Below are 12,380 nucleotides of genomic sequence, written 5' to 3' on the forward strand. Positions count from 1 at the left end.
CCAATAATGAAATCGTGGAAGATTTCACAGACCGATCGGGAGAACAAAAGTCTACGAGGTATGCAAGAAAAGCGATTTGCTTATGAATGTTGATAAATCGAAAGTGATGGTTTTTGAAAGGGATGAAAATATAACTAAATGTGAGATCAGCGTGAACGGAGATATTCTGAATCAGGTAGAAGAATTTGTGTACCTGGGAAGTATGTTTACTAGGGACGGAAAGGCCGATAAAGATATTGAAAGGAGGGTGAGTGCCGGGAACAGGGTGAACGGTGCACTAAAATCTACTTTGGCAAACAAATGTTTATCGCAGGAGGCTAAACTAGCAGTTCACAACGGAGTTCTAGTTCCAACTCTAATGTATGGGAGCGAAGTATGGAATTGGAAAAATAATGATGAAAGTAGGTTGAATGCTGTCGAAATGCGATCCCTCAGGCGAATGTGTGGTAAAACGATGTATGATAGGTGCACAAATGTCGAGATCCGTGAAGTGTGTAAGGCTGAGACATGCATTATCGACAGAATTAAGAAAGGGGTGCTGCGTTGGTTTGGACATGTAGAGCGAATGGACAGCGAAAGAACGACTAAAAGGATCTACGATGCAAATGTGGATGGATGCAGAAAACGAGTAAGACCGAGAAAGACATGGCACGATCAAGTCCATCAAATACTTGAAGATGGACATGTCAAAAGTAGGAATAATCGGCGTGCGTGCATAAGAAGATGTATGAATGTAGAGGAAGCGAGGTCTGTATGCCAAGATAGAGTGTTATGGCGTTCTATCCTCTCTGCCTACCCCTACGGGGAAACGGCGTGATGGTTTGTTGTTGTTGTTGTTGTTGATCGGGAGAACTAACCGAGAAGCGGAAGAGAACTTGAGACGTCACACGCGGATTAATTTTAGAAATACAAAACTTAAAAAAATCATAGCGCTGATAATGCGATCAAAATATTTTTAAAAAACACTGAACTCCGTCATTGGCAGTTGTGCTGTATCGCACATTTAATTAAATAAATAAGCCTTGTAAATGTCTAGACTTCTATAATCCCCTCTCAAAAATGTTTTTCCTCTCTGTAGCAATAAATTTCAATATAAAGTGAGTAAGTATTCAAAATATTAAGTACTGTTTTACTTTCATATCTGTACCTTAAAGTTGAAAGGCTGAAAGTCACATTTTTTGCAAAATTGAGTGATGAATGTCATTTTGTTCATATATTCAGATTGTATTCATGCTAAAAAGATTGGAGTCCTCCGGTATACCACTACTCAAATAGCTTGTTCTAAAACACCGAGTGCAGTAATAAAACTCTGCTTTCAACAAAATGTAACGGTTTGCTGGTAATGAGGTGGATGGAAGCAGTGGATACCGAATAAATTCCACAATTTTTATAACAAACTCCTCTGACACAGCGAGGGATTTTGCGCAATATTAAGTCTTATTGTCATAATCAACCATATTAAACCTTTCCCCCACTAAGCATAAAAAAATTACACATGATCTGAACGGGGAGACCAAACAACCCCAGTGTCTATTGTATATGGCGTCAGGAGAATAAAACTTTGGAAGTGTTTATGACCGTGCAATAATTTATTCATGTTTTCGCGTACGCATATTTTACTCATTCGCGTATTTCATTCATTTTTGTTAGTTTGCCGAAAACTTATGTACATAAAGTGAAATTGACCCTTGTATTATTTACGTCTTTTTTTGTTTTAATATTAAAAAAAAACAAAAAAAAACAAGTATTTCAAATTTTAAAAACAAAAACAGGAAAATGCTCTTTCTATTAATTTCACGATAACAAAAAATATACGGCAAATAGCTTTAATAATACTTGAGTTATCGAATTAAAATCGGTCTCTGGGGGATTCGAATCCCCCCCTTCGGTCCGGCTGGGTTAACCATTATGTCATTTTTTTGCCGTAAATTTCATTATTTTACTATGTCTTTTTTCAAATACTGTTTACTTTTAATTACAGTTTTATTGCTATTAATATCATGTCATTAAATTTACATTTACCTGTTATTTTCATAAATAATTAATGTTTTAATTAATGGCACGTAATTTAATGCTTTTGCCTGAAGAAAGTTTTATAAATACATTGTTTTTCATTAAATATTCCACATTACTTTTTATACTAAAGTCCGAGGAGGAATAAGGGCGCGCGCCGGGCGGTTAGAACAAAAAAACATTGAAGTTCCATAGTTAATTGATAGTCCGTATTTTAAATGTTTTTTTCTTAAATATTCTTTAAGAAGCCTATAAATAAATAAAAAAAAAACAGCAATAAATTGTGTTTTTACTTCGAGAGATACATTTGAAACAGTTTTACAACTTCAAACCGCTCTCCTGAACAATTTACCAAATGTGACTTCCAGCATTTCAGCTCTAAGGTGCAGATATTATGTATGCTTATAAGTTTCTTACATTCAGTTAAGTGAATTTTTGTTGGTCACTTTGAGTTTCGACACGACCCGAATTTTCTACCAGCTAAAGAAAATGCACTTCCTTGAACTGGATAAAGCACGCAGTGCAGTGTGAGCAGGGCTTGTTTTAGCCTCTGGATGCATTTCAATAACTTTGTATTATTTATGGAGATTGTTTTACGACCTTCCGTGACGCGGCCAGCTCCAAATAAAACATACTAAGCTCGTGATCAACGTGCATAATATTTTTTACAACAAGTTGTGACGGAATAATTACAATTAGCATTGTGAATTTATAATATCAATTAGCGAATACTACTCAAAGTGCATACTTGCAAAATGGAACCCAGATAAAATATCCCCAAGTTTAAGAACTGTAATAAGTTACAAACTTTTAAAAATAAATTACTTTTTGTTTCATTTATTAAGGCCTTTTACGAATACATGATGATATCGACGGAATTTGCGAGTTATAAATATTTTTTTAAGCATATAGGTACCAACTTGGGCCGCGATTATGAACGGCTATCTTCATCGGTATATACTGAGACGGTGTAAACTATTATAATATCGATATTTATGTACGAAAGTGTGTATATTTGTATGAAAATTCAAAGTATCTTCGTCGGTAATCGGTAATCGAGAGTGGACTCCTTAGTTTGAGAAAGTTATATTTATTTCAGTGCCTGAAATATGTTTACTTAAATAGGGAATTGTTTAGTAATAATTTAAATCGTATTAGTAATAGATCTGATAGTGTACTGTCAGTTCCAGGATGCAGAACTAAGTTCGCACCGAGGCACTTCTTACATGTAGGTCCAATATCCTTCAATCTTCTAACCAAGGAACTACAAAACATTAAATCACTGGTACAGTTTAAAGAAGGTTTGAGGTCTTGGATTAGCATGGAAGGAACAGATAGACACATTTTATTTTATTTTTAATAATAATAATTTAAATTAAAAATAAATGCATACTGCCAATAAATCATATTTTCGTAATTTCAGCATATGTTAATTTGGTTTTTCTTTTATTTTTCTTTTCTTTTCTTTTATTTTTTTTTTCTTTTATTTTTCTTTTCATTTCTTTTCATGGCCATGTCATACCATATATATGTGCTATGAACTTTTTAATAATTAAAAAAAGGAATAGCCCACGCTCAGACGCTGTAGTCTTTGTGGGCATTTTTTCCAATTCATGTTATAGCTTAATTTTAAGATGTATTTTTCTAAAGTGTATTTTATCTTGCAGCTACATAGCGCATTGACGGTTGGGATTCAAGTTCCTAGTTTAAAATTGTAATTTAATTCAGTAACAGATAGGAGCTAGATTACATCATGTCTTGCTGTCATCGTGTATAGGATTCTGATTTGTAACATTATATGGCTTTATGGACATATCGAGAGCAGTTCATAATCGTACGACTTGAATTGTTATCAAATTACCCATGTCAAAATTTTATACTTATACAGGGTGTTCTTTAAACCCTGTCACATCCGAAACCACGATGATCAGCATGGACAAGAAGACATATTAGCATATTTAAAAAAATATTTAGAAAAAAGGAAATTTAAAAAAATTAAATATAAAAAAAAACAAATGGTTGCTTACTTCTGCAGGGTAGAAGTGAGGGGAGCTCGTTTGTCGGTGTATCAGACTCCCCCCTCGTTTCTCCACTGCAGAAGTAAGCAATCATTTGCTTTTTTGTTTTTTTTTTTTATTTGTTCGAAAAAAATATTTTAATGTGCCAATATGTCTTCTTGCCCGTACTGATCATCGTGGTTTCGGATGTGACATGGTTTGATGAACAACCTGTATAATAAGTCATTTTGTATTCAGGATAAAATTAATCAAGTTATAAAGCCCTCAGGGGTACCTTTATAACTAGTGACCGAGTTTTGGGTACAGAACTTCACCCTTACAGGAAACCACTCGTATATTTGTAACAACCACTAGACTACTGAGTAATTTAATCCGCAGTAGAGCGGCGTGGATTAGGCACTCGATACGTTTAACTTTGCGACGATTACCAACTTAAGGGTAATAATAGATAGGAGCAGCTCGATATCTGCGAGTAGAATATTAATCGGCACGGATCCGCACTTGACGCCTCTCCATTGGGCCGAATTTTCTAACATTTTAGTGTCTGGGCCGCGATTCCAAACGCTATCTTCATCGGTAAAATCGATATTTATGTACGAAAATGCGTATATTTGTATGAAAATTTGAAGTAATTTCGCCGGTAACCTGTAATTGAACATGTTCAGAAAACAAACAGAAAACGTAATTTTACTTTGTAGATAAAATTGAAGATAAATGCTAACTTCTCATTGCGATACGGGCCCAGTAGCTCAATCACAAATAACTATCGACATGCTTATAAGCGACGTGATAACAATTTCTCACCATGGTTGTTTATCGTATTCGCGATCATAATGGAACATCCGTGAACACCTAATATTAAATGTCAAAATAGTTACGTTTCGCGACGTTTAATCCTGCTGCGCAATCACATATTTGAATTTCACCGGTGTAAATATGGAAAATATTCTAAAACTACTATTTTCATTTATTTATTTATTATTTATCGTGCTATTCATTGCATTTAGCCGACGCGCGACGGTTGGCATGTCAAATGTCAAGAAAAGCAGTCGCCGTAGTAATTGTTATTTCATTTTCACTTTTTTGTAATAGATACTTCTTACTATTTTGCAAATGCGATATTTTGTATTAATTTTTATAGTAAACGCCGATTTTTCGCCAATGAACTGTACTTATGACTGCGATAACTTAAGCATGTTCATTATTGTTCGTTGTGATCGCTCAAATCTTAGCATGTTTTTAAGCACGTCGATAGTTATTTGTGATTAAGCTACTGGTACAATATCTGCTAGATTACCGAGAGGTCACTGTAGTTATAATTTCAAAGACAAAAAATTCCATCTTGGAACAGGCTGAGCCATATTATATGGAGACTAACCTAACCAGAGCACACTCCATATTCATGTTAAAATGCTCTAGTGTTATATAAATAATAATAAATAATCAATTTATGAATAAATAAAATAAAAATGTAAGTATATTGAAAAACATGTTTACTGGTGTTGGGTGTTAAAATGTGCAACTAAAGTTACTTAATGGTCTTTGTCATATAACTGTTTATGTTTGATTTCAGTAAATTAAAAATAAGTTTGAATACTTAGATATACTTTAAACAATAGTGTTATCATTTAAAGTTTACTAACTTCCCTCAGAAAAATGCAAATAGTACTTATTATTTACCAATTACGAAAAATAAAGATAAACAAACGGAAGATGTTATTAAAAGACCGTTTTAAATATTATTATTTTACAACAACTGGAATAAAATAAATTTGTCAATAGCTTGATAAGTACTTCATTTTACTACTTTTTAGATGCATTACTTATACTTAACTTGTCCATTAATTATTAAAGGATTATCTTCAATTCTTCCATTAATATAGTTTAGATACAACCCCTATCTACACATCAATTACATTTCTAAGGAAACGTGTATTCTTATATTTCAGTATTCACCAAAATTTAATAAACATATCTATAATTCACCAAAAAAACTAAATACTTATATCGCCCTTGGTTTCGGTCAATGGTTTGTTGGCATATATTTGCCTGTCATACCTAAACGAGACCATTAACCCGGCTCCTGAGGGACAGTCACCTTTTCAGTTTTCACCGGAGTAATTCTCATTCAGCGCATCCACGTCGCGGGGGTGGGCACCTTTCGCTTCGGTAGATTGAAGGTTGAGGTGGCTGAGTTTGGATGAGGACCCGAAATTGCGGGGTATGACGCGATCCCTCGCCCAGGGTGAATACCCCAACGGCTGTGATGGCGGAGATGGAGTGCATGAGTATGGCGTAACGGGCGGAAGGGGGACAAATCTTTTCTAAAATGCCCATGATTTCAGGAGAATGCAGAATGCTGGCTACGAGCTCACCCAGATGCTTACGGGTCATAGTGGGTTCATGAGCTACCTGCATCGCTTCAAGCTCTCCGAGATCGACAGCTGCCCATGTGACATTGAAACTCTTCAAGATGTCCCTCACCTGTTGATGCATTGCCCCTTTTTCAGATTTCAAAGACAACAGCTGGAGGCGCGTTGCAGAAGCTCGGGTGAAGATCTATGCGACATCCCTCGGTGATAGGTGATAGGTAATAAAGAACTCACACGAGAGGTAGTATCGTACATGGTCAATATAGTGCAGGCAATTGGTAAAATAAACCAAAGCAAGGAACAAAATGCCGAACACTCCTCTAGTGGAACGGAAGGCCTGTTGACTACTGCCAACAGGCCGGCTTCTTCTGAAGAGTTTTGAGTGGTTTTCTCTCCACATGAGCAAATGCTGAAAAGTTCCTGATTGGCCCACATTAGTATATCCCTCCTGATCCCAACAGTTTAGATAAATTTAAAGAAATTTTATTGCAGAAAAATCCACTTTTAAAATATAAACCTTGTATATTATAAGATAAATAATAAAGCAACTCCCACATAAAAAAATCTTCTCTAAAGCCACCCGGACATACTTCGGGCTGTGGGCTGTTGGGAAACAGCGGCATCAGGCAGGACGTTGCGTTGAGGATGGCAACGGAGGAACAATAGTCAATGGTAGCATACTAAGCTCTAGTTAGCAAGAGGGGTTACTGTCCTGGCGTCAGGTGGCAACCGGTCGTAAAAAACAAACAAAACAACAAATCTCCTAGTCTGACGTGTAGACTGAGTACTAGGAGGGCTGACCCCAAGCAAATGGGACATACAGCCAAGAGGAAGAAGAATAGTATATTTTTTAGACTGGTAAAATACGGCAAGCACTTTTTTTTTATAAATCAAAATGAATAATCTAGTAATTTCATAGCAATTCCTCATTGGTACGCTAACCGCAGTATAATTTTAAGTTTCAGGTGCCGGTTCAGGGACTATGAAGTATTCACGAGTAAAACATCTTTTTAAATAAATTTTTCATGTCAACCATGCTGGGAATCAACCCGAGACCTCTTGCATGGTAGCCAAATGCGCTGACCATTAGACTACAAGGCGGACATGTAATTATAAGTAGCATAAAAAAGAAATAAGCAATTGCTTACTTTTTAACAATATTTTATTTTAATAATGAATAAAGTAAAGAGTAATTCTTCATATTTAGGTATACATCAAGATTATGTAAATTATTAGTTAAGTATTATGGAAATGTATCTATATCTAACTGTTATACTTAAATAAATCTAGTGAAAAATTACTAATACGCTTTCCTTCCATTTATTTATTTTCTTCCTATATATCTTAATATTTTGATGTTTTTTCATTACTATCTTTTTTAAATTTAATTTAGTCCTAACTATTTGGCATATTATTTATTACTTTAATTTCTTAATTTATTAACCGTATCTCAAGTATCATTTCAATTATGTTTTTGTATAATTTTTTATTGATTTCAATGATTCTATTATTTTTTATAATTGATAATGTTTGTGACTAAATTTGTATAGTTATTATTTAAAACAAAAACAAACCATCACGCCTTTGAGGGTAAGCAGAGAAGATGGAACGACATATCACTATGTCTTTGCATACATACCTCTTTTCCTTATATTTATATATATGATTATATTTTGTTTTTTTTATTCTTTATGGTTTTATTCTTTATTATTCATACTTTTTTTTTCAAGATTCTTATTCCATTGCATCACATGTTATTATAATTAAATTTATTTTATGTGTATTTTTTATTCTTGTTAATTATTATGCCTTAACATGGGCACAGCCTAAAAAGCCATAATACGTTAATGAATCTGTAAACGAGTGTAATTTTGAATGAATAAATAAATAAATATTTATTAGAAAATCTTCAACTCTTAAAAAACAGTGCTAAAAACTCCCTCTGAAGATGGTGCTGTTATGTCTTATTACATTAAGCAAAAGACGAGTGATTTGAATTACAGGCAACAAAAAATTAATACATGTATACTATTTAATAATGCAGTTTTCATATATTTTTTATTAAAACAAACAAACCATCACGTCGTTTCATTGTAGGGGTAGGCAGAGAGGATAGAACGCCATATCACTCTGTCTTTGCACACAGACCTCGCTTCCTCTATATTCATACATCTTCTCATGCATGCACGCCGGTTATTCCTACTCTTGATATGTCCAACTTCAAGTATTTGATGGACTTGATCGTGCCATGTCTTTCGCGGTCTTTCTCGTTTTCAGCATCCATCAACATCCGCATCGTAGATCCTTTTAGCCGTTCTTTCACTGTCCATTCCAAACCAACGCAGCACCCCTTTCTTGGTTCTGTCGATAACGCACGTCTCAGCCTTACATAGTTCATGGATCTCGACACAATGTCGCACATATCATACATCGTTTTACCACACATTTTTATTTAACCTACTTTCATAATTATTTTAATTCCATACATTAGAGTTGGCACTAGTGAACTCCACTGTAAACTGCTAGTTTTGCCTCCTGCGACAAAAATTTGTTTGCCAAAGTAGATTTTTTTATTAATCATTAAATTTAGGGCATTTAGGCCTGTAAAAGAAAAATATCCCTTCATTATTTAAAAAATAAGAGATATATCAAGTCTTTATTCTACGTAGTCAAGTGACACCATAGCCACCCACACAAGGGTTAAAAATACAGATTCACTTGTGTGGCTTCGATAGAATAAACATTCCTGGGGTAAGACATTTTTAGTGGGTATGTTTTTTTTGCTTATAAACAATAAAATTATTGATCTAAAAGTAAATAAAAATGTGCACATACCTCCTCAACTTCTTTGGAGAATTTGATAGGTCTTAAGTAGAAGAGAAGCACCGAAATGTGAACTAAGTTGATCGCCACAAAGACAGCGTTCCACACGACAGCGTCAAAAAAGCACTCGATCGTCCATGCCCACAAGGCGGTAAAACCACAACCGATCAGCAGGGTACAGCGCAAGAACAGCATGCCGTACATTCCGTTGGGCGCGAGGTAGGACAAGAAGTAGAAGGCATTGGCCAGCTGGAAATAGATGTGATTGGGCTGCTTCCATCGCAAGCAGTAATTTACTCCGAAAACAGCAGAAATGAAGTTCTTATCGGATGTCGTGTAGTTGGCCCAGTCTTCTATCGGCGGAATGGCGTTCGTCTGCGTGTCTAGCAAGCCCATGTCGACTGTCGAAGACAGGTAGTCCACGGTGGAAGAGTAATCCGTAAAGTTGGATATCAAGGTGGACGAGCCATCGTAAGAGCTTGTCACATTATCACCGATGGCCACTGATAAGGCACTTAAAAATAACATCACTGCACTAAATGTTGTGATTCTAAACGCAATAATAATTAACTCATTACAATCGTCTAACTTCTCACATTCTACCCGCACAATTCCGTAACATTGTCTTCTTCGACTAACATGACAGCAGTCAAAACATTATAATTTTGACTTTTAAAGGCCGAGTTCTAGCGCCTGAATACATTAGCGCAATTTTATCTGCTATTTAAATATCAATCGAAGAGGTGCACATTAAAATAAACAAAATCAATATATTTCGTAAAATGCACAATAAATCATTCAATCGACGCGCGCGTTGCCTCGACGAATAAAGATTAAAATAATAACGTAAACGAAAAAAAATTGTTATAAAAGGTGGTAAATATTATTTCATGATAATGATAATTTGTATTTAGAGTCCAACAATTCCATTTGACAACCAGCAGTAGACCGCCAGTTGCTCCTGTTCGAATCAGACGCAATGTCACTTTACAGGCTTGGTAACATAATCATTAATTTTTTTTTTAGTACAAGGGTAAGAACTTTTGATGGCAATTTCCAATAAAGCATAAAATAAATATTTTTTAAAAAAAATACTTGAATTAAAAATTAAATTGAAAGCTTTCAATAAGGAGCCATATGTTTATTTGAAAATAAATTTACTTATCAAGACTGGTCTGTCAAAAGCAAATACAACCGAAGGGCACGTATGACAAGACGTATAAAAATCAAAAAGGATCCAACAATTTATGTCGTGATGGTAGTAATAGTATAAATTAATTCGAAGAATGAAATTTTTTATGCTAACGTAAACAACATGCATACTGTACCTACATGTACATCATAATATGTATTAAAAAATTGCAAATTTATTATGTGTCTTATATTTTTTAACATTTAAAATGGTGTTTCACTGTTTTATCACAAATCTTTATATTTACCTTTCTTTACGATTATTATGTTAAACCATAAACATTAAAATTATGCTTTCCCTTTACTGTGCTTAACTTTGTATTTTTACATTTTGGACAAATTGGCTACGGCCGTCAATAAATAAATAATGTTGCTGACATAACGCCGCAAAACTTAGTGGCCCTTATTGAGAGCTCTTAATATGTGCACAAAATAGGGACATCGGTTTGTGTATGCGAGGTACTGTCTCCACGATAAAGTCTAGCATATAATATTAAATACAAAATGAAAAATATATTATTGTTGTCTAAAATATCATATTATTTCTATCTGTTTGTAAACCGCAGCGTGTATCCCACCGAAATGCGACCAGGTAGCGGGGGGGGGGAGGGGTGTCCTTATTCATGGCACGAGAAGGACAGATAGAGTGGGTAAATGCGCTCGCTATCCCCCACGTGGCGAAAAATCTAGTATAAATCGGGCTGACGACCAAATAATAAATCGCTCACTCTTCAACCTCACAACAGGCTTTTACTCTACATTTCTACGACCGCCGCTACCCACCTTGGAATACGGATATTCATTGTACTGGAATTTGGACCTTGGATAAATTGGACCTGAATTACTCCTCCGAAACACACGCCGTTTCCACCAATGGAGTGGTACCAGTCTTACAACCCGGTTGCCTGCTTTAGATTGCAGCCGCCAGTGCTACCTATTAGCAAGCATGCAAGAGATCTTTAGGCAGCGGTAATCTGCCTAGTAGCTTCGTACGCTGGCTGCGGCTACTTTATGCACAGTCATTTTGCGGTGACACCTCCACATATAGATTACATTTACTTGTGACGGGTGCGATAGCTTAAAGGAAAAAAGTGACCCGCCGCAAATCTGTTACAAATAATTTCCAATTGAAATTCATTAAGTACAGGAATTTTGAAAGATTTTGGGATGTTTCACCAATATTCTTAAAATCAATTTGGAATAGGGGTTTCGCAAAAATAAAAACAAATTCTGCATTATTCCTGTTTTGCTTACGTGATAACTTTTAAAAAATCATAAGATTGTACTGCATTAATTTGTCAAATTACCTATTTATTGATATCACGAATGACTAATATAATCAATTATAACTTTGTGAAAAACAACAAATCCAAAACAATCTTATAAATTTGGGATATTCAAAAATTTGAAGAAAACCATTTTTGATGTTTCACTTTTATTATTTGTGTTCATAATACGTTTTCTATTTTAAAATATTTTTAAATGAAGAGAAAAATGTCATAACAAGGTTTGCTTTATAAAATTAGTGGTACCTATCGATTGATGTAACTGTTCTGAATTCATGTTCGGTACTCAGGCATATGCGAATAACAGCTTGAAGAGAGATCACATTTTGAAAGCATACAGCCTACTTTCATCCTTGTTTTCTCATACATCAGGGTCTGGACCAGGACTCTATTGTGAATTGCTTATTCGTTATAAATGGGATTAAGTTGTAAATAAGTGAATGTTTAGTTTATGTTATATTAAATACTAACTCACTAACTTGTAAACATATATTAATAATACATTACATGTGTAAATAGTTAAATAAATGAGAATCTGCACCTCAAAACTGGCTAGGTATCAGTTGGGAGGCGAAAATCAAAAAACAATTAAGAAGAAGAAGAAAGCTAGTTTTAGGTTGGCTGTTCTGATTAACTTGTAATAAATGGCAATACTGAAAACCGCAGTTTTTTAAATT

At 34.7% G+C, this 12,380-nt stretch overlaps 1 protein-coding gene across 3 annotated transcripts in view; it reads right to left on the reverse strand.

Moving 5' to 3' along the window:
• LOC148275834 (popeye domain-containing protein 1-like) overlaps positions 1-10,255 on the reverse strand; it is a 130,483-nt gene extending 120,228 nt beyond the window's left edge. For 2 of the 3 annotated variants that reach the window (XM_088235149.1, XM_088235147.1), the window contains exon 1: positions 9,239-10,204. In XM_088235149.1, coding sequence (XP_088091275.1) covers positions 9,239-9,754 — 516 coding nt within the window. In that variant the 5' untranslated portion in view covers positions 9,755-10,204. Of the gene's footprint in view, positions 1-9,238 lie in introns of all 3 variants that reach the window. The other variant, XM_088235150.1, reaches the window with a different exon arrangement.
• Positions 10,256-12,380: the final 2,125 nt, after the last annotated feature.

This window comes from Micrasema longulum, unplaced genomic scaffold (assembly GCF_059751315.1).
Source record: "Micrasema longulum isolate JH-2025_06_02 unplaced genomic scaffold, ASM5975131v1 h1tg001338l, whole genome shotgun sequence".
NCBI lineage: Eukaryota > Metazoa > Arthropoda > Insecta > Trichoptera > Brachycentridae > Micrasema > Micrasema longulum.